General features: G+C 34.8%; 2 protein-coding genes across 7 annotated transcripts; one reads left to right on the top strand and one right to left on the bottom strand.

The window, feature by feature from the left end:
- Positions 1 to 14,821, top strand: LOC103040397 (uncharacterized). Of its 5 annotated transcripts, XM_049485884.1 has the most exons (17): positions 1 to 189; positions 6,225 to 6,246; positions 6,500 to 6,624; positions 7,677 to 7,709; positions 8,541 to 8,630; positions 8,749 to 8,820; positions 9,042 to 9,130; positions 9,240 to 9,342; positions 9,631 to 9,730; positions 10,220 to 10,272; positions 10,453 to 10,537; positions 10,788 to 11,483; positions 12,223 to 12,288; positions 12,504 to 12,558; positions 12,751 to 12,941; positions 13,060 to 13,189; positions 14,436 to 14,821. In XM_049485884.1, exons 2-17 carry the CDS (start codon positions 6,240 to 6,242, stop codon positions 14,584 to 14,586), a joined length of 2,046 nt encoding a protein of 681 aa, XP_049341841.1. In that variant the 5' UTR covers positions 1 to 189; positions 6,225 to 6,239; the 3' UTR covers positions 14,587 to 14,821. The 5 variants fall into 5 exon arrangements, with proteins under 5 accessions (XP_049341841.1, XP_049341845.1, XP_049341842.1 ...); XM_049485888.1 differs by lacking the exon at positions 10,788 to 11,483; XM_049485885.1 differs by lacking the exon at positions 12,223 to 12,288.
- Positions 14,816 to 21,486, bottom strand: LOC125806108 (uncharacterized). 2 transcript variants are annotated; one of them, XM_049485891.1, is made up of 6 exons: positions 21,142 to 21,486; positions 20,672 to 20,768; positions 18,729 to 18,830; positions 18,360 to 18,535; positions 16,306 to 16,407; positions 14,816 to 16,206 (listed from the first exon to the last, which is right to left on the bottom strand). In XM_049485891.1, exons 2-6 carry the CDS (start codon positions 20,759 to 20,761, stop codon positions 15,417 to 15,419), a joined length of 1,260 nt encoding a protein of 419 aa, XP_049341848.1. In that variant the 5' UTR covers positions 20,762 to 20,768; positions 21,142 to 21,486; the 3' UTR covers positions 14,816 to 15,416. The 2 variants fall into 2 exon arrangements, with proteins under 2 accessions (XP_049341848.1, XP_049341847.1); XM_049485890.1 differs by having other exon boundaries at positions 20,672 to 21,486.
- Positions 21,487 to 26,334: the final 4,848 nt, after the last annotated feature.

Raw genomic sequence — 26,334 nt, 5'->3', positions numbered from 1 at the left:
AAAGTGCAGATGGGAGTTTTACTTACACAAAAGGGTTCTGAGGGCAGAAAGAAAACTGATTGGTTCAGAGAAACAACCAATCAATTTAAAGAAGAGGCGGGGGAAAAGGCAGGATCTGCTAAATGAAAAAAAAGACCGGGCAGTTGGATCCAGCCATCTTTGAGGAGTGAAAAATCACAGTTTTTGAAGGTAAGATGCTTTTATTTTTATTAAAATAATATTAATGTACTGAATAAGAGCTTTTTAAGTTAACTTGAAACAGTAGTGTGAATTTTCAGGCTAATTGGCTAGCAAGATTAGCACAGTATTTTCGATAGTCAGCTAGCCAAAAAATAGCAAAAGTAATTAAGTATTTTTTTTTTTATTATTATTTTAAAGAGTTTATTTTGGGAACAGATATGCCTTATTAAATGAACTTAAAATAATAGTGTGCATTATTAGGCTACTGAGCCAGCTAACCTTGCTAGCTAGCAAGTTCAGATACTTAGGTTAGCTAATTAGCTCCATAGTTTAAAGTAGTTTTGATAAGGTCAGCTAGACATTTGTCAGCTATTAAACAATATTCAGTCTGATATAATCTACAATTATATGAAATGAGGGATAAAAATTGCATAGAGGTTGTTAATGTTAGTCAGATAATAGCAGTGTTCAACAGGCTTTAGCTAGCATGCTTGGTATATTTACTCTTTCTTACTTGGATGTGTAACTTAGTAGTGTATTAAGTCATACAAACTAGGGGTGGGAATCTTTTACTATCTCACGATTCGATTCGATTCCGATTTTGGGGGCCACGATTCGATTCAAAATCGATTTTTGATTCAAAACGATTTGATTTATAAAAATTTATTGAAAACTTATTGAAAAAAAAGCCTCCAAAATATACACTGGTCCTGGAGAAGGTAATGTGTTACAAAAAACAATAAAATGTGCAGGAATGTGGGTCTTCAGTGACAGAGGAATCACTGGGATATCACAATGACGTTAATGAACAATAAATAAATAATAAATAACACTGCTTTATTATAAGGCTACTAGCGGTGGTGTGTAGGTGACGCTGCTGGGCTGATGTGATGATAGCAGTGGAGCGCTAAAGTTCAGGAGCAGCTGCTGATTAACTAGTTAATTTTAGGCCGTTGTATTTCTTCAGAAAGGGGGCAGGAGGTGGAGAAATTAATTCATATTGTCCATTCCTTAATTCCTCTGTGATGGGGAGCTGAAATTAGCTCTGATTAGCTTATTGTTATTTTTCCGTTCCGCCTTAAATGCTGCAGCCCGCTGCCACCTGTAGCGTTATTTAAGGTGGAACTGGAAAGTTAGTAGGGGTGGGAATCGATTACTATCTCACGATTCGATTCGATTCCGATTTTGGGGGCCACGATTCGATTCAAAATCGATTTTTGATTCAAAACGATTTGAATTATAAAAATTTCTGCTTCTGGCTTATGAATCTTATTGAAAAAAAAACCCTCCATAATATACACTGGTCCTGGAGCAAGTAATGTGTTACAAAAACAATAAAATGTGCAGGAATGTGGGTCCTCAGTGACAGAGGAATCACTGGGATATCACAATGACGTTAATGAACAATAAATAAATAATAAATAACACTGCTTTATTACCAGGCTACTAGCGGTGGTGTGTAGGTGACGCTGCTGGGCTGATGTGATGATAGCAGTGGAGCGCTAAAGTTCAGGAGCAGCTGCTGATTAACTAGTTAATTTAAGGTCGTTGTATTTCTTCAGAAAGGGGGCAGGAGGTGGAGAAATTAATTCATATTGTCCATTCCTTAATTCCTCTGTGATGAGGAGCTGAAATGAGCTCTGATTAGCTTATTGTTATTTTTCCGTTCCGCCTTAAATGCTGCAGCCCGCTGCCACCTGTAGCGTTATTTAAGGTGGAACTGGAAAGTTAGCTTGTTAGCTAGCTAACAGTTACTGAAACTAACTACTAGCGATCTTTTTTATGCTTGTTATGAAGCATTCTGCCATAAAACATTAAAACTACACGTTAATCTAAGGTAATATAGTGCTTGTTCTGCCATCTTACCGGTGATTCTCAAACACCTACTACGCTCTGTGTGGGTCTGGAAGACCTCGGTTTGAAGGGACAAGCGGGTTGCCAGGTCCAACAAAAATACCCAGCCCAAAATCAGTCCAAAACCCGCCCCTCAGAATCGATTTTGGGACATTTTAAATCGATTCTGAATCGTAGTAAATGAGAATCAAGATTCTTATGTGAATCGATTTTTTGGCACACCTCTAAAAGTTAGCTAGTTAGCTAGCTAACAGAAACTGAAACTAACTACTAGCGATCTTTTTTATGCTTGTTATGAAGCATTCTGCCATAAAACATTAAAACTACACGTTAATCTAAGGTAATATAGTGCTTGTTCTGCCATCTTACCGGTGATTCTCATACACCTACGCTCTGTGTGGGTCTGACGGTAAGTTCAAACTGCAGCGGCCACGGTCGCTTTGGGCAGTGGGAGGCGGAGCGAAAAACGCTTCGTGCCGCTGCAGTGTGAACTTACCGTGAGGGGTAGGGCCAAGGGAAGAAATGGGATTGGACCTTAGAATCGATTTTGGGACATTTTAAATCGATTCTGAATCGTAGTAAATGAGAATCAAGATTCTTATGTGAATCGATTTTTTGGCACACCTCTAATACAAACACAACTTGAGAATGGAAAAGTTTTATACTGCTTTACAGGAATTGTAGAAATGTGTCTCGTGCTGTGTTATAAGCCACTGTAACGTTAATATATAGTTTTTTGCTGCTCTGGGGGCAGACGAATTGATCTATTGACATAAAAGACTCTATAACAGTGTTTTTTAACCTGTGGGCCGCACCCCCCAAGTGGGCTGCAGAGGTATTGCAAGCGGGCCATAGGGCAAAATTCTTTTTTTTTGTTTGTTTGTTCCTATTTTGCAAAGTAAATATGATTTTCAAATATATAAATAGTTTAGCAAATGTAATTTATAATGTGATGTCAATTAGTACTGATGCACACATTGAATTGTTAAATATAACATAGGTGTACTATAACGCTGCTCTTAGGGCAGCAGAACTTGGTTTTGTTTTAAATTATGAGTTACACAACTGCTTCCAATGTACTGTAAGTTTCGCCTTTATCATCCTGATTATCATCATGATTAATGTTGCATTTTGGGTTAGGAGGATTAAATCATGTATTCACATAGGTTTGTTTAATTGAAGAATATCTGACTACATACAGCGTATTGCTGCTCTTGGAGCAGCAGAATTGAACCATTGGCATAATGACTGTTTCAGATGAGCATTTGAAATTCAGACACAGCATAATGCTGCTCTTGGGGCAGGAAAACTGAAACATGTACAAGATTAGTCTGTAGGGTTAGCATTACCACTTTATATAGAGGCTAACGCTGCTCTTGGGGCAGCAAAGCACTGGTTTAAAATCAGAAGTAATTAACTATATGTTTGGGCTTTTTTATACTGATTAATTTTAATGCAGATTTTGGGTCTGTAAAATTGAGCAACACCAATATTAAATCCTGAAATTTAGCATGTTTATATTATATAAAGAATACTGCTACTCTTGGGTACAGGGTTATGTTCTGGGGGCAGCAGAACAGTAGTTGTAAAGGCGGCGGCAATGTACTATAAATTTGAACTGCATCTTACTGATTTATATTATTGTTCATTTTGGGTCAGTATAATTGATTCCTAGCCATATTTAGCAATAATATATTTTATACCAACTAGTGCTGCTCTTGGGGCAGCAGAACTGTTGTTTATTTGTGCAAATCATGTTAGATTAAAATGTTTTTTAAGGCTGTAGGGTTGGCTTTAAACGTGTTGATTTAGATTATTGCTGCATTTTGGGTTAGGAGGATTAAATCATATATTCACATAGGTTTGTTTAATTGAAGAATATCTGACTACATACAGCGTATTGCTGCTCTTGGAGCAGCAGAATTGAACCATTGGCATAATGACTGTTTCAGATGAGCATTTGAAATTCAGACACAGCATAATGCTGCTCTTGGGGCAGGAAAACTGAAACATGTACAAGATTAGTCTGTAGGGTTAGCATTACCACTTTATATAGAGGCTAACGCTGCTCTTGGGGCAGCAAAGCACTGGTTTAAAAATCAGAAGTAATTAACTATATGTTTGGGCTTTTTTATACTGATTAATTTTAATGCAGATTTTGGGTCTGTAAAATTGAGCAACACCAATATTAAATCCTGAAATTTAGCATGTTTATATTATATAAAGAATACTGCTACTCTTGGGTACAGGGTTATGTTCTGGGGGCAGCAGAACAGTAGTTGTAAAGGCGGCGGCAATGTACTATAAATTTGAACTGCATCTTACTGATTTATATTATTGTTCATTTTGGGTCAGTATAATTGATTCCTAGCCATATTTAGCAATAATATATTTTATACCAACTAGTGCTGCTCTTGGGGCAGCAGAACTGTTGTTTATTTGTGCAAATCATGTTAGATTAAAATGCTTTTTAAGGCTGTAGGGTTGGCTTTAAACGTGTTGATTTAGATTATTGCTGCATTTTGGGTTAGGAGGATTAAATCATATATTCACATAGGTTTGTTTAATTGAAGAATATCTGACTACATACAGCGTATTGCTGCTCTTGGAGCAGCAGAATTGAACCATTGGCATAATGACTGTTTCAGATGAGCATTTGAAATTCAGACACAGCATAATGCTGCTCTTGGGGCAGGAAAACTGAAACATGTACAAGATTAGTCTGTAGGGTTAGCATTACCACTTTATATAGAGGCTAACGCTGCTCTTGGGGCAGCAAAGCACTGGTTTAAAAATCAGAAGTAATTAACTATATGTTTGGGCTTTTTTATACTGATTAATTTTAATGCAGATTTTGGGTCTGTAAAATTGAGCAACACCAATATTAAATCCTGAAATTTAGCATGTTTATATTATATAAAGAATACTGCTACTCTTGGGTACAGGGTTATGTTCTGGGGGCAGCAGAACAGTAGTTGTAAAGGCGGCGGCAATGTACTATAAATTTGAACTGCATCTTACTGATTTATATTATTGTTCATTTTGGGTCAGTATAATTGATTCCTAGCCATATTTAGCAATAATATATTTTATACCAACTAGTGCTGCTCTTGGGGCAGCAGAACTGTTGTTTATTTGTGCAAATCATGTTAGATTAAAATGTTTTTTAAGGCTGTAGGGTTGGCTTTAAACGTGTTGATTTAGATTATTGCTGCATTTTGGGTTAGGAGGATTAAATCATATATTCACATAGGTTTGTTTAATTGAAGAATATCTGACTACATACAGCGTATTGCTGCTCTTGGAGCAGCAGAATTGAACCATTGGCATAATGACCGTTTCAGATGAGCATTTGAAATTCAGACACAGCATAATGCTGCTCTTGGGGCAGGAAAACTGAAACATGTACAAGATTAGTCTGTAGGGTTAGCATTACCACTTTATATAGAGGCTAACGCTGCTCTTGGGGCAGCAAAGCACTGGTTTAAAAATCAGAAGTAATTAACTATATGTTTGGGCTTTTTTATACTGATTAATTTTAATGCAGATTTTGGGTCTGTAAAATTGAGCAACACCAATATTAAATCCTGAAATTTAGCATGTTTATATTATATAAAGAATACTGCTACTCTTGGGTACAGGGTTATGTTCTGGGGGCAGCAGAACAGTAGTTGTAAAGGCGGCGGCAATGTACTATAAATTTGAACGGCATCTTACTGATTTATATTATTGTTCATTTTGGGTCAGTATAATTGATTCCTAGCCATATTTAGCAATAATATATTTTATACCAACTAGTGCTGCTCTTGGGGCAGCAGAACTGTTGTTTATTTGTGCAAATCATGTTAGATTAAAATGTTTTTTAAGGCTGTAGGGTTGGCTTTTATCATGCTGATCATATTCACATAGAATCCTTTAATTGAGCAATACTCTACTATATACAGGGTATTGTATTGTACTGTAAAATTGAGCAATACCCATATTGAATCCTGAAGTTTAGCATTAGTGTATTATATACCGAGAACTGTAATACATATTAGTGTAGTTTAGTTTTTGGACATTATATACATGATATAAGCTGTTAGAATATTCAAAAAATGGTGGTTTGATATGCTGTATTTTCTTTAGACACTGAAACTATGATTAAAATTATGTTTTACCAATTCTAATCTTGCCTCATTGTGTTTTAGGGAATTATTGAGAAAATGAATGGTAAGTATGAAACATTTCATTATCACACCTACACTATTAATTATAAGTTAATTTAAGGTAAACAATGTTAAGACCGTTGGTATCCTTATCAAAATACTGTATACAAGAGCTGCTGTACATAGCAATACATATGCCTGTAGGCTATGTTTTAATCTAGAAAAAATATAATTTGTTAAAAAAAATAGAATGTTAGGCTAGTATTTTAATAATCAAACTAAAATATTATAAATATTACAACTTTTTTCTTTTGCAGTGTTACAAGATTTGAGGTCAGGAGGACTTTATATACAGGATGCAAGACTTGGAAGTGTTGGGCCTTATCCACTTTACATGGAAAGTTTTGAAACCCTTGTGGAGTGCAACAAAGTATCTGACGAGGTATTTGTTCCTCATTTCTATATTCTGTTCATTATTCCATATGCGCTTGTAAACAGTTAACTGTGGCACAATCCCAAAATCAGAAACATTTATGCACATGGTATCGGATGTTGGTTTAGGAGCCTTGTTGGCGATAGACAAAAGACTATCCAGATTTTCAGCAAAAGGTTTAGAAGGTTTGCAGAAAGTATGGGACAAAATGACACCTAAAACACTTCATCGTTTGGTACCCTTGGGGCCATATCGTAGCAGGGCACGTGGCGTGGCAAGTTACCATCGTATACCCAGTCAACAGTCTATTTTTACGCCTTGCACACACGTCCTTAAAATAGCGTTGGACTTTTGGAATATATTATCGCTAATGGGCATGGTGGTCTGGAAATGATGTGTGTTCAGGTAAATTTCTGGCGTGTTTCTATTTTGGCTGCGGAAAAAAGCATTGCGCGTCTAATCCGGTGAAACCCGACTAAAATCAACAGTCAGTCGCGCGCACGCAGAGCTGGATCACGATCACCACGAGCACTGCGCTCCCCATTCACTATACCACACACCATCACTTCTTTACCACAGAAAAATAAACCTCACCCAGAGCCTTAATTAAGAGAATTAAAACATGCCGTTAGAGCTGCGCAAGGCGTAATTTTTGCTCCCTCACGACACAGGACATGCCCCTAAATCCAGCTGCACAAAGTGCAATTAACTAGTGCGCTATAGATCACTATAGGGCCCTTGGTGTCAAATGTCTTGGTGTCAAAAGTGTTGTAAGAAGGAATGGCAATGTTACAAAGTGTGATGCAATGTGTTGCAGGCCTAAAGTGCAGGAGTGGACGTATATATACAAATGACAAATGTGATGAGATAAAACATGAAATATCTTGGGTTCATACTGTCTGCATTGATAGTTTAACATTATTCTTCAAACATCACTGTTTCTTGAAATACCGGCCTGGGCTCCAAAAATATTTGTCAACACAAAACTACATGCATCTCTCACTTTTAGAAGTTTTTTCCTGATTGTTTTTTAACTATCTTTCTTTGTTCTTTTTCCTCAGATCATGGATGCCTTGTTCCATCTGTTCAGCATGGTAATAGATTGTTAAATCCTATGAATGACAATATATGACAATACTTAATCATTATTTTCTGGGTATTAAGATAGCATGAGTGGAGAGCACTTGTCAAATGTGCGTTTCTTTACAAAGAAGTGTAATTAGCCCGGTTTTAATGAAACTGGTTCATGCGAAATCATCAAACCAAAAGTTATTTAATATTACAAATCTGTGAGTGGCAAAAGTATGTAAAGCTTTGTTTTCAGTATCTGGTGTTGCCCCTTGTGCAACAATAACTCCAAATAAAAGTTTACTATAACTGCAGATTAGTCCTGCATATCGGCTTGGAGGAATTTTAGCCTGGTCCTCCATACTAAACATATTTGGCTGTGTTATGTTGGTGTGTTTCTTTTTCTATAAACTGCTGCTTTAGCTCTGCTTACAACATTTCTACTGTATTAAGATCAGCACCACTGTCAATATCAATAATAAATTATTTTTAATAATAGATAGAGTTTTGGTAAGTTTCTATAAATCAAAAATCCCAGCAGTGCCACAAACAGTGAGTTTGATGAGTTTACATAAACTAATTCCACTAAAGCAGGGCTAATTACACTTCTTTGCAAAGAAATAAAATAACTTGACTTGTTCCCCATATTACCTTTAAGGACATGTTAATCATAATTAAAAAGATCAGCCTCTGATTCACAAAAACTTGCACATCCTGTTCTACTCCAGGAAAAGGTTGGCTACCTTGTATTGAAAACAAAACCCAATTGCAAACATTTGCTTTGTTTTCACTTACTGTAAAGCATTTGTAATTAAGTCACATAAGTAAGCATTCTGTGTACATATTTTTTTTTCTAGAAGCGACCAGGTATACTAGCAATCAATGCTCATACTCTGTCTCATATTCTTGATGGGGGAGCAAGGGCAAGGAGCCATTATTTTATCAAGGTAAACTTTTTTAACTTGCATTTTCTTGCTTTATTTGCATAGACTCACACTATTTTATATGAAGTTATATAAAATTATATTTCAGTTTTACATTGTTTTTGTTTTCTCTTCAACTAAGAGGAACATCTTTAAAAACACAAGGGAGGTTATTGGTCCTTACTTGGAACACGGGAATCACTGGACTTTTTTTGTAAGTTAATAAATGAAAGTTTTGATTTACATAGTACTACATGGTTCAACATGCAAATGTGTTAATAACTGCTTAAATGCATGATACTGACACACTCATAAAGTCACTCATTTGCAAAAGTCATGCAGTACTTGCTATTTAATTAAAAGCATTTTGTTGGCAAAATAAGATCCTTGATTGTAGAAATGTCTCATTCATTCATATTCAAAATTTCTTTATAGCACTGCAGTTTTGTAGATCGTACTATAACATATCTCAATTCGCTTGGGGAACAGGATCAGCAATATGATAAAATTAAAAACAACTGGAGGTAGGAAGAAAGATTTTATATATATCTGTAAAATAAGTGTTTGAAATATATATTTTTCAAACACTAGTTTTACAGAGATACATATTTGCCATGTATGCTTACATTCCAGCACATTTGCTGCAGCAAAAGGCTACCACGGACCATGGAAAAGGACAACAAGGAACCATTCTCTTCAGAGTGATTCTATTTCCTGTGGAGTTTTCACAGCTGTGGTGAAATATTTATTGTTGTTTATATTATTATTAGCTGAATGAGTAAGCAAATAGTTTTGGCAATATAGTGTGTATATAGGGTAAAATAATGGTAGTTTTTGGGAACATATTTTGCAAAAACTACAGTTGTGTAAATTGTTTATGCCAGTTGCATGTTTTTTTACAGTGGAAATTTGTAATAGGATCAAAAGACCATCTAATCTAAAAATATTTTTACACTTGTAAAACAAGCTAAACAAAAAAAATGTATTAGACTGCTGTAATTGATTGCAATTATCATCTTTGTAGTTTGCTGAGACATTTCTGGAAGGGGAAGAGGGGTATCTTACATGCCCACCAGTACATGAAGAAAGACAACGATTGGGTCTGCTTCTTTTCAAGTCACTTGGCAAGTATAATATATATTCACATATTAACAGTGTATGCCCCAGTTGATTCACTCCAAAGGCAAACTGTGCAATGCTCAGAAAAACATAAAAAAAAAACAAGAGCTACGTGTCTGACTATACAGGTCTCAGGAAGCATGTTAAATTTGTTTCTAAAAAGAACATGACAGCAAAGCCTAATAAACAAACCACAAGGCTTTTAAAACAGTGTCCAGCCATTACACCAAATTAGAGATGTGGACCTGGGCAACTTATAGTCAACCATGAACTGTGTATACCAAAGTATTCTACAGTCAAATGTGAGGCCATCTATCAAACAGCTAAAGTCAAGAGTTGGTATTCCAGGAAAAAACTAAACTACAACAGAATTGCTGAAAAAGAAAAAAATGAAGGTGCCAATATGTAATTTGTAATTGGTTTCTTATGTGAGTACATATGTTTAGGTTCCTTGCTGTTTTAATCCTAGTAAATAAATTTATTTTGTGTTTTAGATAGGTCAGGTGTTTGTGGCATTTGTCATAAAACAGTGTCTAAGAAGAGCAAGGCAAGTGATGCAGTTTTACACCTTTTAATACATAATATAAACATTACAGATTCTGTAATTCTAATCTTGAGTAAAATTTATTTTCTTACTAAACTTGAAATTAACCTTGAAAAAAAGATTAATTAATTGTGGAGAAATAAAAATAAACTTGATGTAATCATTTATAATGTTTTTTTCTAGGACAAATGCTTAACATGTTTAGCAAATATCCATGCAAAATGTCTACCTGTGAATCCAGAGGACAGCAAGTGTCTTTTTTGCAAAGGTACTAAATTTTAGTGTAAATAACTTATAATGAACATAAAATGTGACATTTGAGTCAAATAATGAAAAATGTATGCTTTCATAATAGTATTCGCAATAGGATTCTCAATTCCTTGAGATCCACTACTATATACTATAATATGAAGTGATAGGCTCTCTAAAGTTTTTTTTTTCTCTTAGCCTTTGTTATTTTTCAAATGTTGTTTGTTTACTATTTAAAAGATTCAATTATTGAGTTTTGCATTTAATAGGGCAGGAAAGAAGAAATCCAGTTAAGGTAGAGGAGAGTACAGGACAAAGCAACCAAGACAACACAGGAGTTCAGGAAATAGTCAGTTCAGGACAAAATTATGATAAAGTTCAAAGAGAAGATGATCCAGGACAAAGCAACAAAGACTATACAGCTCTTCATGGAGAAGACAGTTCAAGACAAAGCAGCAGAGACAAAGAAGCTGAGGGAGAAGACAGTTCAAGACAAAGCAGCAGAGACAAAGAAGCTGAGGGAGAAGACAGTTCAAGACAAAGCAGCAGAGACAAAGAAGCTGAGGGAGAAGACAGTTCAGGACAAAGCAGCAGAGACAAAGAAGCTGAGGGAGAGGACAGTTCAGGACAAAGCAGCAGAGACAAAGAAGCTGAGGGAGAGGACAGTTCAGGACAAAGCTGCAGAGACAAAGAAGCTGAGGGAGAAGATATTTCAGGACAAAGCAGCAGAGACAAAGAAGCTGAGGGAGAAGATATATCAGGACAAAGCAGCAGAGACAAAGAAGCTGAGGGAGAGGACAGTTCAGGACAAAGCAGCAGAGACAAAGAAGCTGAGGGAGAAGATATATCAGGACAAAGCAGCAGAGACAAAGAAGCTGAGGGAGAAGACAGTTCAGGACAAAGCAGCAGAGACAAAGAAGCTGAGGGAGAAGATATTTCAGGACAAAGTCCAGGAGATCAGACAAGTAAATAGAAAATTAGATGACTAGAGTAACTGGCCCAAACTTTAAACTTCTGCTAAATTCAAGGGCGTTAATGTTGTGTTAATTTGTTGTATACAAATCTTCTAAAACAATTTTGTTTTGGAATAGTTTTTACACATGATGTAGTACATTTTTGGAATGTGTTTTCATTCCAAATAGAAGAGTAGTAAAGTAGAATATGATGGGTCTTCCAGGTAAATTATTCTAACCAAAAGCATTGCCTGGTTGGATCTTAAGCCATCTTTGTATTTGCATATTACCTTTTAGCAGTCCTAGAAACGCTTAATGCTGTCATATATGACTGGACAAACAACCGGTCCGTTTAGCACTCCATGTCTTATAAAAAATAAGTTTTGGTAATTGTTGAAAATGATTAAATCTGATTGTAAAATAATTTTAAGCAAATTCCTTATCATTGTTGGGTATTGTCAAGTATCACAGAACTAGGAACTATAACTTCTTAAACTGTAATTTACTACTGCCACAGAAACTTTACTAACCTCATTTGAAAAAAAAAACGTTAATTTTAAAAAGTAAGGTCATTGCACAGCAATATTAGATTAGATGTAGCAACATTCATATTTTGACTGAATTACTTATAATTCAGATGATTCCGTTATATTTGGGAGGAGCATGTTCACAGGACTAAATGTACTTTTTATTTTTATTTTTTTTAATAATTTTATTTCTAATTTTTCCCTTTTTCTCCCCAATTTACAAGGCCAATTACCCAACCCACTTGTTAGGACTCCCCCCATCACTAGTAATGCCCCAACACACCAGGAGGGTGAGACTAACACATGCTTCCTCCGATACATGTGAAGCCTGCATGAGCTGAGGTTCGAACCTGCGACCTCCTGCTCATAGTGGCAGCGCTTAGACCGCTGGACCACTCGGTGCCCCTACTTTTTATTTTTTACTGGGCTTATCCAGAGACATCAAGTTATGGATAAAGCAATTCATTTGCCTACATTTATTTGAATTGTCTTATTTGTTTTACAGAAGGATTCATCGTGGAAAGTGTTTTAAAAGTATCAGACTTCCACCAAACAAAAAGGTACATTTTAATTAATTAACATTCTATTCAATTACCTGTTTCTTTTTCCAGTTCCATTTGTGTTGAAATCGCAGTTATTAAATAAATGAATTGATATGTTTCGAGTCATTTTTCCCCAATCCTGTGCATCCTATGCATTTTATTAAGCACCCCAGCTTCCTCAAGATCATAGATATATTATTGATATTTCAGATACCTGGTCACAACTGATGAACTGCAGAGAAGATGTGCTCAACCGGAGAGCTACTCTGCAAACACTGTGGTGGCTTATCTAAGAAAGGCCAAAGGTCAAAAAAGAAACATAGAACAGAAGTTGGCAGAGTTGGAGGTGAATCCTTCAAAACGCACAAAGTTAACTTCACTGTGCTCCAAACTTTGTGAAGGTACACACACAAATACACACACACACACACACCCTGACACACATATTATTATGATATATTTGTACATATTTTAATTCTAACATCAAAAATTATGTTCTTTGCGATGACTTTGTTTTAGATGAATGTCGTGACCTGGCTGATGATATAACATATTTGGCAGCTAAATTCATACCCCAGAAGAAAGTGGGTCAAGCCTTGTTAGAGGATGGAAATGTCCACGAAGGCATGGCCAAAACAGAGGACTGCAGGTAAGTTAATTTACAAAATCTAAAGGTATATAATTATAGACTAAGGTGTTGGCTGTTCATGTACTGGTGTCACCGTGAAACTTTAATGTGTTTAGAGTTTTTAAATAATTATCTGCCATTCTTGGTACACATAAATGCTGATAAATATTCACTTGTATTAATTTTTGTATAGTTTAAAGTGTACTTTTAAAAAAAAACTTTTACTTTAAGCCTAATTCAATAAGTCAACAACTTTATTTAATTATTTGGTCCAAAAAATAACTATAGCTGAGCTCTGTAATAAACATTTTTCAATGAATATAAGATAAAATTAAGCAATATCATTATTAAAAGTACCCCATCTTCATATCATCAAATATCAAATCATCATAGTAAAAAATAGTAATTACCACCAGTAATAATGTGCAATTTAATGAAAGGTTAATGATTTATTTGGATCAGTAATTATATTCTATATTATACTCTGTTGAGGACCATATGGGGGTGTCTGTCACCGCTGTCAAACAGAAAAACTCAGTGGTGAAAAAAATCTACTCTCTCACATAGTATTTCATGAGTTGTTACATTAGCCATCTTATTTCCCCTCTGTTTGCTAGCTGCTTCAGATATCTAGTTTGTTTAATCTAATGTAATTTTTTTTATAAAACTTAGAGTGTTGACATGTTATGATTGTGACAGTAGCAGTGTCCAAAAATATGAATTTAAGTTTAAGAGAAAACAGGAAACGTTCAGGAGCTTACGTGATCTTGAAACATGCTGTAGAGCTTAAGGTTTGAATATGGGGTCCTCAGAAATGTAGCTGACCTTGTAGTTTCCTGATTGTATTGCTTTTTATAAATATCTTATGGAGGTGTTGAATATGTAGAACAAATTAAGCAACCCCAAAATAATCATGTGGTAAAGATATTATTTAATTCAATTATTACTTTTAGAGTTTTAATAAATTGAAATGAAAATCTCCTAACAGAGGACAACTGATTTTGTAGGTAATAGCCCAGCATATAATCATTTAATAATCATTATATAAATTATTAATTAAAACTAAACCTATAAAACATCCTTATATATTTTCAAAAGAGCCCCTGATTATAACCTTGATTGTTTTTATTCGTGAAAATGTTTTTCATTTCCAACAGAATTTGCATTTTTCTTAGTGATGCAAATTCTCAAGAATCAGTGACATACAACATTTGCTATCAAGTTTAACTGGAAGGATAAACATTGTTTTTGTTTTTATCATTTGCAGAAAGACCCTAAAAGCTGTGGAAAAAGCTTTGGAGACGAACTGGCATACATTTGACCTGGCAACTCACGGTCTTGGGCCTGCAGTTATAAAAGGCACTTTTGAATTAATTGATGCATGTCTTAAAGAGAAAATTAAAGCATTACAATCATGAATTAGAACCAATTTCAACTGTTTTGTCTGCTTACATTATGTTCATAGTTATATACACTAGCTTCATGCTTGAAACCTTGTTATATGCCTACTAACTACAATATGTGTTGGTTACTTTGTTGCTAAAAATACATTTGGGATTGTTTTTTTTACTTTGTTATGTACGTATTTTAGTTTTTGAATATTGTTTTTGTGTGTACAATGTAATTGTAAATAAAGATTTACAATCCTTTTTATTATTTGTTTATTTTATTTTTCCACCATATTGGAGAATCCCAGTGTGAAGCAGTTGGTAAATCAAATAAACAAATCAAATACATTTGAAAGAGCTTCTCAGTAAATCCAAACATGACACAATTGTGGTACTCCACACAGTAGGAATTATGAAAACTCATCTAAATCAAGGTATTTCCAAAACAAGTACATTGTACAATTCTATGCAATTACAAAGTTGACTACTTGGGGGTTTTGCAGATGTTTTTAAAAGAGAATCTCAACTCAACTATAAATTAGCAGCTCATAGTTAACTTACAGGAATTTCATTATCATTTGTTGAAAACATCTTATGATTCTAACACGTTTGCCTCTTTTTCTTTTCAAATACTGCAATAGAAAGAGGGCTTCTTATATTTCTGACAGTGGTAGTTATTAACTTAAAACAATTACAATTGACAGATAATGCATTCTATACATCTCATTAAAGTGTCTCAAGAACTTGACATCAACATTCATTGTAAACCACTTGCATATTATTACAATGTTAAAACCTTGTATCTCCTAAAGAGCAGCTTGAAGATGGAGAAAACTCTTTTTACATTTAGCTCAATTTTACTAATTTTTTTTTTTCCCTCTGCTTTTCCGTTTACAAATGTAATTCATAGTGACAGCTTTTTGTGCTTTCTTTATCCTTTGCCGATAGGCATGTAGTGCTGTTGTTCTTCTTTTTCTAGACAGACTACAAAAGTTTGAAAAAACAAGCTTATGTGCCCTCTCGACTGTCTTGTACAGTTCTTCATTCTTAGTGTACTTGTCTGATTGACTCCATTTAATAAGGTCTGTTAGCATGGTCTGCAAGTCAGCCTTTGACTTTATCATGGGTGTTTTGTGGCAAACTGGATCATTTGAGATCAGCTCACAAGGTGTCTGCGCCAAGAAGAGGATGCTACGAACCAAAACACAGACACATTTCTCACCATAACTATTTGCTACACATGTACACAAGTTTGAACTTCTGTGATTTATAGTTCCTGAACTCCCATCACTGTGAAAGACTGTGAGGGTTTCCTCATCTGAAAAGTATGAATGACTGCTAATTATTTTTTTAGCAACAGAATTCCTGATGTCCTGAATGTCTATTCCTTGTTGCTGTGCAACTGTTTTTGAGAAAACAATGTGTTTACACATGGCACCACTTTTGGATCTTCTGCAGTCACATTTAACCATCACCAAATCAACTGTGTTATTCTGTGCACCTGTATCAGGTGGAACAACACATGTTCCATTTTCATTAATTGTACATTTTGAATCAAGCCCTTTCTCAATCATACTTTTGACAGCATTAGAAAAGTCTTCAGTGTTGGCTCCCTTGATCCGTCCAATTTCTGCCAAGTCTTCCATGTAACTTAAAATAACACAGAGAGAATCAGTCATTACATATGGAAATGTGTGAAAAAAGTAATAAAGAACAGAAAATAATAAAATAATAGAATAGTTTAATTACCAATAATATTTCTGGAGATCTCCACACAGCAAGCGAAGCAGCTGATCAATCCGCCGGTTTGTGTTTCCCTTTAGAAACTGATATTTAATTGTAAGGAAGAATCTATGTAAGAAACATAAAAGAAGTGTTGATTAAAGGTGTGTTTTTTGAAATGGTTTTCAAAAACTTTATTGAACTGGGGTGGGTTTCCCGAAAACGATCAGTCTTAGTGAATAACGAATGACGTGAGTAAAGAACAAGCCAGTTCTCCGAGTGTTTCCCAAAGAGCTTCGCAAAGCGAAAATTAACAAACAAGTTTAAAGAAGTCTCAGTCGAACCAAAAACATTGATTCAACACTGCCAAATATCCAGTATTTATTCACTATTACACCCTAAAAACGTAGAAATGTGTTGTAATCATCAACATTATACATATTCTGAAATTTTAATTTAGATGTACTTTGGCATTGAAAAAATACTCCTAAAGATACATATGAATAATGAATAATCAAAAATCAAATCTATTTTAAAACATTAAACTTGTTTACTATTATTAATATGTATTACATAAATATATATTATATTAATTCATATTATTAATGTTAATTGATTTATTATTATTAATAATAATGATAGTAATAATAAAATAATATTATAATACGTATACATATGTTCCTGTATGTCTATATGTGTATATGTCTCTATATATTTATTCCTGTAAATAAATAAATTAACACACACACACACACACACACACACACACACAAAAACACACACACACACACACACACATATATATATATATATATATATATATATACTATATTAGATTTATATAGCATAATTATTATTTATTATATAAATATAGTTTTCTCAGCGTCTCCTGGAGTTCCTGGAGGTGCTGAACAATAGTCGCTGCTGAGCTCCAGCTCACCTCAAATCACCATCTCAGTTCATCAGGTTTAGGTCAGGAGATTGTGAAGGCCATATACCTTTTTGTTTACTAGATAATGGAAATATATTGTATTGTGCTGTAATTCCCGGCCTGGTGGGAATTATGTATAGGAGCGTGTATGCCACAGTAACCGCCACGATACAGAATGCACAGACTTGGATACAGCAGCTTTTCTTAGACCGTGAGCATCATCTGCAGGAATTAATTGGTTGCATTAATTGCTGCATTAATATCAAGAACTCTAACATTGCTAATCTGTATTTTACTAATTTATTTATGTGTGTAATTGTTCAATTCCAATATGCCCAGTTAGACTACAAGCTACAGTTGGCATTATAATATAATATAATATAATATAATATAATAGATTCAACCACAGAAATAATACTTTTTCTCCCTCAAAATTGGCGGTCCCTGGTGCTTAAAGTGCTGAACTGCAAGCAAAATCCCCTTTAAGTAGAATGTTATGAATAACGACTGGGTCAGGTTACTCGTTAATCTGCGAGCGAGTTTACGTAGTACTTTAGTTACGCACCGGTTTGGGAAACACTCTTTAATTAACGATCAATCTTAAGTACGAGTTAACGAAGTTCTTAGCGTTACGAAGCTTTCGGGAAACCAACCCCTGTTCTTTTTGAAGCAGAATGAGGGTGCAACATATAGTGCTGGGAAAAAAGTATTTGCCACTTACAGATTTCTTTTGGTTTTGCTTTTTTTGTCATGCTTACCTTTTTCAGATTAACAAGCTAATTTTAATATCAGACAAAGTAAAATTCTAATATACAATTCATATTTTTACTTTGTCTAAACATTTTTTTTTCTATTAGAGATGTATGTTGTACACTCATTCTGTCTCTGAAAAATAGGTATCACTACATTTCCATAAAATTATGTGTGTATATAAATATCAGACCACAGCAATGCGTAAAGACAACATTATGACATATGCTGTTTTTAAGAGCAGCATGTTTTAGTGAGCCAATACTAATTGTTGTCAAATTTTACAATAAGTATTGCCATTACTAATATACCATAAAATTTGTAGAAGCAGGCTCTATCAGTATAAAGTGATTAAAATAGCAAATTATTGCAATAAATAAACCAATATACAACTCTGTACCTTTCTGCTTTGTTGTTGGTTTCACTGTTCTCATGACTGAATGACCTGCCAAAATTGGACCACAGCTGTCCACAAGAAATCCACTGAGGCTTCAAGTAGGCGGTTACATGTGAACTGCCAAGGTAGGAATCCAGCTCCTTGCATTTTACGTCGGCTGTGTTGATGAACTCCTCTTCCTGAAAAACACAGGAACACATATTATAATAGGTACAATCTTGCAAAACATTCAATGTAAAAGTTTTAATAAGTTAAAGGGCATCTAAGTAAATCTGAAGACAAACTTTATTTTACAAACAAGAGATGAATAATGTGAAAAGAATTTTATTCAAATATTTAACTACTTATATCAAGTACAAAAGTACATCTTACCGTTAGGCACACCTTCATTGCTGCCATTGCCTGAATGACCATGTTTCTTTGGTCCACTGGAAGGTTTCCTCCATCTCTCTTTACCAACCACCTGTGTACTGCCTATTTGGTAAATTAAATTTAAAAAAATATTGAATGATCAATATTTATATCATTTTTTTAAATAGTAAAACAATGCATTTCTTGTATGCATATTGTAGTGAATACCCTAAACCAGGCATCCACACAGATCTAAACCACACCTGGATGGATCCATTATATGGGTAGGGTAATGGACTAAATTTATCCAAATTATTTAGGTATTTGAAAAAGCCATCATACACAAACCGTTCTCCTTTTCTAGATGTAACTACACGCTTACTGATTAATTAATCTAAATTATTTGAACTTAATCACATTCATCACTTTCTGTTGAGAAAGTATTTTAAATTGTACAATTTAAATGAATTAGCTGAGGGGCAAATAATTTAATAAATAGCGGGTATAGACTTAAAATCTCCCTGTAATGAGCCTCAGTCAGTAACAGATGTTGTAACACTGTACATCTCTTACACAACTAGACTAATTTAGTATAGCTGCACCTTTATTTACCTAAACATTACAAAACTATTATAGAAGATGAGCACACAAACCGGAGGCTATTTTCAGGAGATTCTACAATACTCAAATATGTCTTAAAGAGTAATTAAATATGCTGCTCTCTTATATAAATCCCATTCCAATGAAGTTGGGGCGTTGTGTAAAACATAAATAAAAACATAATACAATGATTGCAAAGTCTTTTCAAACTATATTCAACTTAATACACTACAAACTCAAGTTGAAATGTTTAAACAGAAATGAAATATGAAATGTTTAAACAGATAAACTTCATTGTTTTTTACATATTCACTCATTTGATGGCTGCAACACTTTCCAAAAAAGGGGCAACAAAAGACTGGGAAAACTAAGGAATGCTCAAAAAAACAGGTGAACAGGTTAACTGGAAACAGATGAGTGTCATAATTAGTTATAAAGGGATCATCCCTGAAATGCTTAGTTGTTCACAAGCAAGGTTCATGATCTAACAGTCCAACAGTTTAAGAATGTTTCTCAATATGAAATTGCAAAGGGATTTTATCAACAGCCCATGATATCATCAAATGATTCAGAAAATCTGGAGAAATCCCTGCAAGTAAGTGACAAGGCCCAAAACGACAAAAGTGCATGGGTAATCTGCACATATCTAAAGCTCCATTAAAGCTGAAAGGTACATACAGGTTTTGGAGCTGCCATCCAAGCGATATATTTTTCAGGGACATCCTGCTTTTTACAGAAAGACAATGCAGAGCCACATTCTGCACATGTTACAACAGCATGGCTTCATAGTAAAAGAGTGCGGGTAATAGACTGGCCTGCCTGCAGTCCAGACCCGTCTCCCATTGAAAATGTGTGGCACATTTTAAAGCACTAAATACAACAATGTAGACCCCAGACCGTTGAACAGCTGAAATTGTACATCAAGCAAAAATGGGAAAGAATTACACCTACAAAGATTTAACTATTATTGTCCTCAGTTTCCAAATGCTTACTGAGTGTTTTTAAAGGAAAGGTGATGTAACACAGTGGTAAACATGTCCCTTTCCCAACTCTTATTTGGAACATGTTGCAGCATCAAATTCAAAATGAGTAAATATATATATTTAAAAAAGAATGTATCCGTTTTGTTTTTTGTAGCGTATTGAATGTAGGTTAAAAAGGATTTGCAAATCATTGTATTGTTTTTATATATGTTCTACACAACATCCAACTTCATTGAAATTGGAGTTGTAATAAAATATTCCTACTAGTTTATTAGAGAATTAAATTATCAGTAATGATAATAGTAATATATACATACAATTTCATGCAAAACTTTCTGAATGTCAGTAGCCGTTGCCATCCAAATGTTTTCTAATGTGTACCTGCAGAACATGAAACCAGCATATGAGGACCTTTGCTGAAGGAAAAACCTGTGCTATTGCCTTGAGCTCTTTTAGGTCCTTGTCAACCATCACTGACCTACAGAGGAATGAAAAGAGAATAGAGAGAGAGGATACAAAATTTAATCCATATTTCAATATAAATGAAAAGCAATATATATATAAACCTTTGCGCAGTAGACATGCCAAGTTTACATATATCACCATAAATATCAAAAGTAAATGCAAAAACTAAAAGTGAAACAACACTAATAAGTCACTAGGCTCTGTTAAAAAAGTTAAATACCCCACAATTGGCAAAATTATTCATGTTTAAAAAAATAACTTACTCTGACAGCACTAAAAATGCATCATTTAAATGAATGTTAACCTCAATGGAGTTTTAGCAAATAACAATACATATCTCTGGTCAATAAACTGAAAAATCTGATCAAAAGCAATAGGATACTAACCTGGGATAAAAACCAGGGTTAGAGCTAGAAAGCTTTTCTAGACAGAGAGAGAGAGTGTGGCTGCTGATTCCTCACTGACTATGAAGTATGCAAATGGAACTCCTCTACCAATGCTGTTGCTCAGAAGAAGTGCATAGAATGCATAGCCATACGAAGTTATGCTTTTGTAGGTGGCGTCCATGAACATCATGGGATGTGGATGTAATTTCAGGAGTTCTTTTTGCCAGGGAGTCTGCACTACAATTATCAATGGATTTTCTTCACTTAAAGGCTGATAAAAAGAAATGTTTTCTTTCAGCTCTGATGTGGCTAGAATATCCACACTGACACTATCATTCACGTCAGGAAAAATTAGTGCATTTATGCTCTTTTTGATTGTTCTTATGTCTTCTGGTGTAACATAATAACGACGATTGTGTTTGTCTACATGTCCATGACGTTCTGCCCAATCAACACTCTTTAAAAGTGTTTCAGAAACTGACAGTCCCTGCTCAAGCCACATTTCAATGAAACCTAGTAGCTCTGGGTCAACAGGGTTTTTTACACCCTCTTCTTGAATGTCAACATCATGTCCATGGTGTTTTAACATTTTGTTCACAACAGCACCTGTAAATGCAGCATCTCTTATTATTCTAAAAGACACATAGGCCCCACAAGAGTTGGCCCTGGTTTGTGTTGGTTTTCCTTTGCTCTTTCCAGTTGGTTTGCTGGACCGCTCACATGCGTAATAATAGTAGTTCTTGTGAGTACATACAGGAGATTTAAAGTAGCTCTGAGTTTCATCTTCCAATTTCTTGATATAAGATTTCATGAAGTCCCATTGCTCGTCAAAAACAACTACTTCTTGTATGACATCAGGATCTGTAACCTTCTTCAGCTTTCGTCTAACACCTTTAATCCAGATATTCTCCATTTTCTTTCCTAAACAAAAAACAAAACAAAACATGAAAACAAAAAAATAGTACCATTACTTCTATACAGGAGTTACAGTGCCCATTTCATTTTTTTTCTTACAAAAGGTTGGCCATTATGCCAGTAGCAAAGCACATGATTTAAAGCCAAACACACTATTGATAGATATTACCATGGTTCAGTTATGACCCAATGAATATGAATCAATAAGATGTAGTTCAAACATATAGTTAATTACTTCTGATTTTTAAACCAGTGCTTTGCTGCCCCAAGAGCAGCGTTAGCCTCTATATAAAGTGGTAATGCTAACCCTACATACTAATCTTGTACATGTTTCAGTTTTCCTGCCCCAAGAGCAGCATTATGCTGTGTCTGAATTTCAAATGCTCATCTGAAACGGTCATTATGCCAATGGTTCAATTCTGCTGCTCCAAGAGCAGCAATACGCTGTATGTAGTCAGATATTCTTCAATTAAACAAACCTATGTGAATATATGATTTAATCCTCCTAACCCAAAATGCAGCAATAATCTAAATCAACACGTTTAAAGCCAACCCTACAGCCTTAAAAAACATTTTAATCTAACATGATTTGCACAAATAAACAACAGTTCTGCTGCCCCAAGAGCAGCACTAGTTGGTATAAAATATATTATTGCTAAATATGGCTAGGAATCAATTATACTGACCCAAAATGAACAATAATATAAATCAGTAAGATGCAGTTCAAATTTATAGTACATTGCCGCCGCCTTTACAACTACTGTTCTGCTGCCCCCAGAACATAACCCTGTACCCAAGAGTAGCAGTATTCTTTATATAATATAAACATGCTAAATTTCAGGATTTAATATTGGTGTTGCTCAATTTTACAGACCCAAAATCTGCATTAAAATTAATCAGTATAAAAAAGCCCAAACATATAGTTAATTACTTCTGATTTTTAAACCAGTGCTTTGCTGCCCCAAGAGCAGCGTTAGCCTCTATATAAAGTGGTAATGCTAACCCTACAGACTAATCTTGTACATGTTTCAGTTTTCCTGCCCCAAGAGCAGCATTATGCTGTGTCTGAATTTCAAATGCTCATCTGAAACGGTCATTATGCCAATGGTTCAATTCTGCTGCTCCAAGAGCAGCAATACGCTGTATGTAGTCAGATATTCTTCAATTAAACAAACCTATGTGAATATATGATTTAATCCTCCTAACCCAAAATGCAGCAATAATCTAAATCAACACGTTTAAAGCCAACCCTACAGCCTTAAAAAGCATTTTAATCTAACATGATTTGCACAAATAAACAACAGTTCTGCTGCCCCAAGAGCAGCACTAGTTGGTATAAAATATATTATTGCTAAATATGGCTAGGAATCAATTATACTGACCCAAAATGAACAATAATATAAATCAGTAAGATGCAGTTCAAATTTATAGTACATTGCCGCCGCCTTTACAACTACTGTTCTGCTGCCCCCAGAACATAACCCTGTACCCAAGAGTAGCAGTATTCTTTATATAATATAAACATGCTAAATTTCAGGATTTAATATTGGTGTTGCTCAATTTTACAGACCCAAAATCTGCATTAAAATTAATCAGTATAAAAAAGCCCAAACATATAGTTAATTACTTCTGATTTTTAAACCAGTGCTTTGCTGCCCCAAGAGCAGCGTTAGCCTCTATATAAAGTGGTAATGCTAACCCTACAGACTAATCTTGTACATGTTTCAGTTTTCCTGCCCCAAGAGCAGCATTATGCTGTGTCTGAATTTCAAATGCTCATCTGAAACAGTCATTATGCCAATGGTTCAATTCTGCTGCTCCAAGAGCAGCAATACACTGTATGTAGTCAGATATTCTTCAATTAAACAAACCTATGTGAATATATGATTTAATCCTCCTAACCCAAAATGCAGCAATAATCTAAATCAACACGTTTAAAGCCAACCCTACAGCCTTAAAAAACATTTTAATCTAACATGATTTGCACAAATAAACAACAGTTCTGCTGCCCCAAGAGCAGCACTAGTTGGTATAAAATATATTATTGCTAAATATGGCTAGGAATCAATTATACTGACCCAAAATGAACAATAATATAAATCAGTAAGATGCAGTTCAAATTTATAGTACATTGCCGCCGCCTTTACAACTACTGTTCTGCTGCCCCCAGAACATAACCCTGTACCCAAGAGTAGCAGTATTCTTTATATAATATAAACATGCTAAATTTCAGGATTTAATATTGGTGTTGCTCAATTTTACAGACCCAAAATCTGCATTAAAATTAATCAGTATAAAAAAGCCCAAACATATAGTTAATTACTTCTGATTTTTAAACCAGTGCTTTGCTGCCCCAAGAGCAGCGTTAGCCTCTATATAAAGTGGTAATGCTAACCCTACAGACTAATCTTGTACATGTTTCAGTTTTCCTGCCCCAAGAGCAGCATTATGCTGTGTCTGAATTTCAAATGCTCATCTGAAACAGTCATTATGCCAATGGTTCAATTCTGCTGCTCCAAGAGCAGCAATACGCTGTATGTAGTCAGATATTCTTCAATTAAACAAACCTATGTGAATACATGATTTAATCCTCCTAACCCAAAATGCAACATTAATCATGATGATAATCAGGATGATAAAGGCGAAACTTACAGTACATTGGAAGCAGTTGTGTAACTCATAATTTAAAACAAAACCAAGTTCTGCTGCCCTAAGAGCAGCGTTATAGTACACCTATGTTATATTTAACAATTCAATGTGTGCATCAGTACTAATTGACATCACATTATAAATTACATTTGCTAAACTATTTATATATTTGAAAATCATATTTACTTTGCAAAATAGGAACAAACAAACAAAAAAAAAGAATTTTGCCCTATGGCCCGCTTGCAATACCTCTGCAGCCCACTTGGGGGGTGCGGCCCACAGGTTAAAAAACACTGTTATAGAGTCTTTTATGTCAATAGATCAATTCGTCTGCCCCCAGAGCAGCAAAAAACTATATATTAACGTTACAGTGGCTTATAACACAGCACGAGACACATTTCTACAATTCCTGTAAAGCAGTATAAAACTTTTCCATTCTCAAGTTGTGTTTGTATGACTTAATACACTACTAAGTTACACATCCAAGTAAGAAAGAGTAAATATACCAAGCATGCTAGCTAAAGCCTGTTGAACACTGCTATTATCTGACTAACATTAACAACCCCTATGCAATTTTTATCCCTCATTTCATATAATTGTAGATTATATCAGACTGAATATTGTTTAATAGCTGACAAATGTCTAGCTGACCTTATCAAAACTACTTTAAACTATGGAGCTAATTAGCTAACCTAAGTATCTGAACTTGCTAGCTAGCAAGGTTAGCTGGCTCAGTAGCCTAATAATGCACACTATTATTTTAAGTTCATTTAATAAGGCATATCTGTTCCCAAAATAAACTCTTTAAAATAATAATAAAAAAAAAAATACTTAATTACTTTTGCTATTTTTTGGCTAGCTGACTATCGAAAATACTGTGCTAATCTTGCTAGCCAATTAGCCTGAAAATTCACACTACTGTTTCAAGTTAACTTAAAAAGCTCTTATTCAGTACATTAATATTATTTTAATAAAAATAAAAGCATCTTACCTTCAAAAACTGTGATTTTTCACTCCTCAAAGATGGCTGGATCCAACTGCCCGGTCTTTTTTTTCATTTAGCAGATCCTGCCTTTTCCCCCGCCTCTTCTTTAAATTGATTGGTTGTTTCTCTGAACCAATCAGTTTTCTTTCTGCCCTCAGAACCCTTTTGTGTAAGTAAAACTCCCATCTGCGTAAAAAGTGACTGCAGATTAAAGATGGATAAGTAAATATGAGGACGGACAGCGGATCTCGGCCTTGGAGTTGTATTTCCTACAATCTGATTGTAAAATCAGGAAGGGAGCTTTTTAAAGTTTTACCAGCGAGCGCAGGAAAGCATGATTAATAATGCATCAGGACAGTATTCTCTGACTGCACACTTCTGAATATAACAAGCCCAGAGAGAGAGATAGAGAAAAAGAGAGAGAGAGAAACCTGCAGTAAATAAAGTGAATAAAAAAGCACAAACAAACAAAACCAATCATGGCATTTTATCCACAAAACAAATGCGCAAAATTTACACTCAATCATAAATACAGGGAATGAATGCGGGTGGTGCTGAAGGGCAGGGGTGTGCAGTGAAAGGTGCAGAGGGGTACAGGAGTCTGTACCCTGGCGATTAGCATGGTGTGACACTGCTCTTTTTTG

The sequence above is a fragment of the Astyanax mexicanus genome, chromosome 12, assembly GCF_023375975.1.
Source record: "Astyanax mexicanus isolate ESR-SI-001 chromosome 12, AstMex3_surface, whole genome shotgun sequence".
In the NCBI taxonomy this organism is placed as follows: Eukaryota; Metazoa; Chordata; class Actinopteri; order Characiformes; family Acestrorhamphidae; genus Astyanax; species Astyanax mexicanus.
This window is presented reverse-complemented; position numbering and strand designations above follow the sequence as displayed.

Coding starts and splice junctions, on each gene's coding strand:
- LOC103040397 (XM_049485884.1), top strand. Junction 8,821..9,041: donor GGAATCACTGGACTTTTTTT/GTAAGTTAATAA, acceptor ATTTCTTTATAG/CACTGCAGTTTTGTAGATCG. Junction 9,731..10,219: donor GCTTCTTTTCAAGTCACTTG/GCAAGTATAATA, acceptor TTTGTGTTTTAG/ATAGGTCAGGTGTTTGTGGC.
- LOC125806108 (XM_049485890.1), bottom strand. CDS start 20,896: ATGGTGATATATGTAAACTTGGCATGTCTACTGCGCAAAGGTTTATAT. Junction 16,408..18,359: donor ACCAACAACAAAGCAGAAAG/GTACAGAGTTGT, acceptor TTTCTTACATAG/ATTCTTCCTTACAATTAAAT. Junction 16,207..16,305: donor GATCTCCAGAAATATTATTG/GTAATTAAACTA, acceptor TGTTATTTTAAG/TTACATGGAAGACTTGGCAG.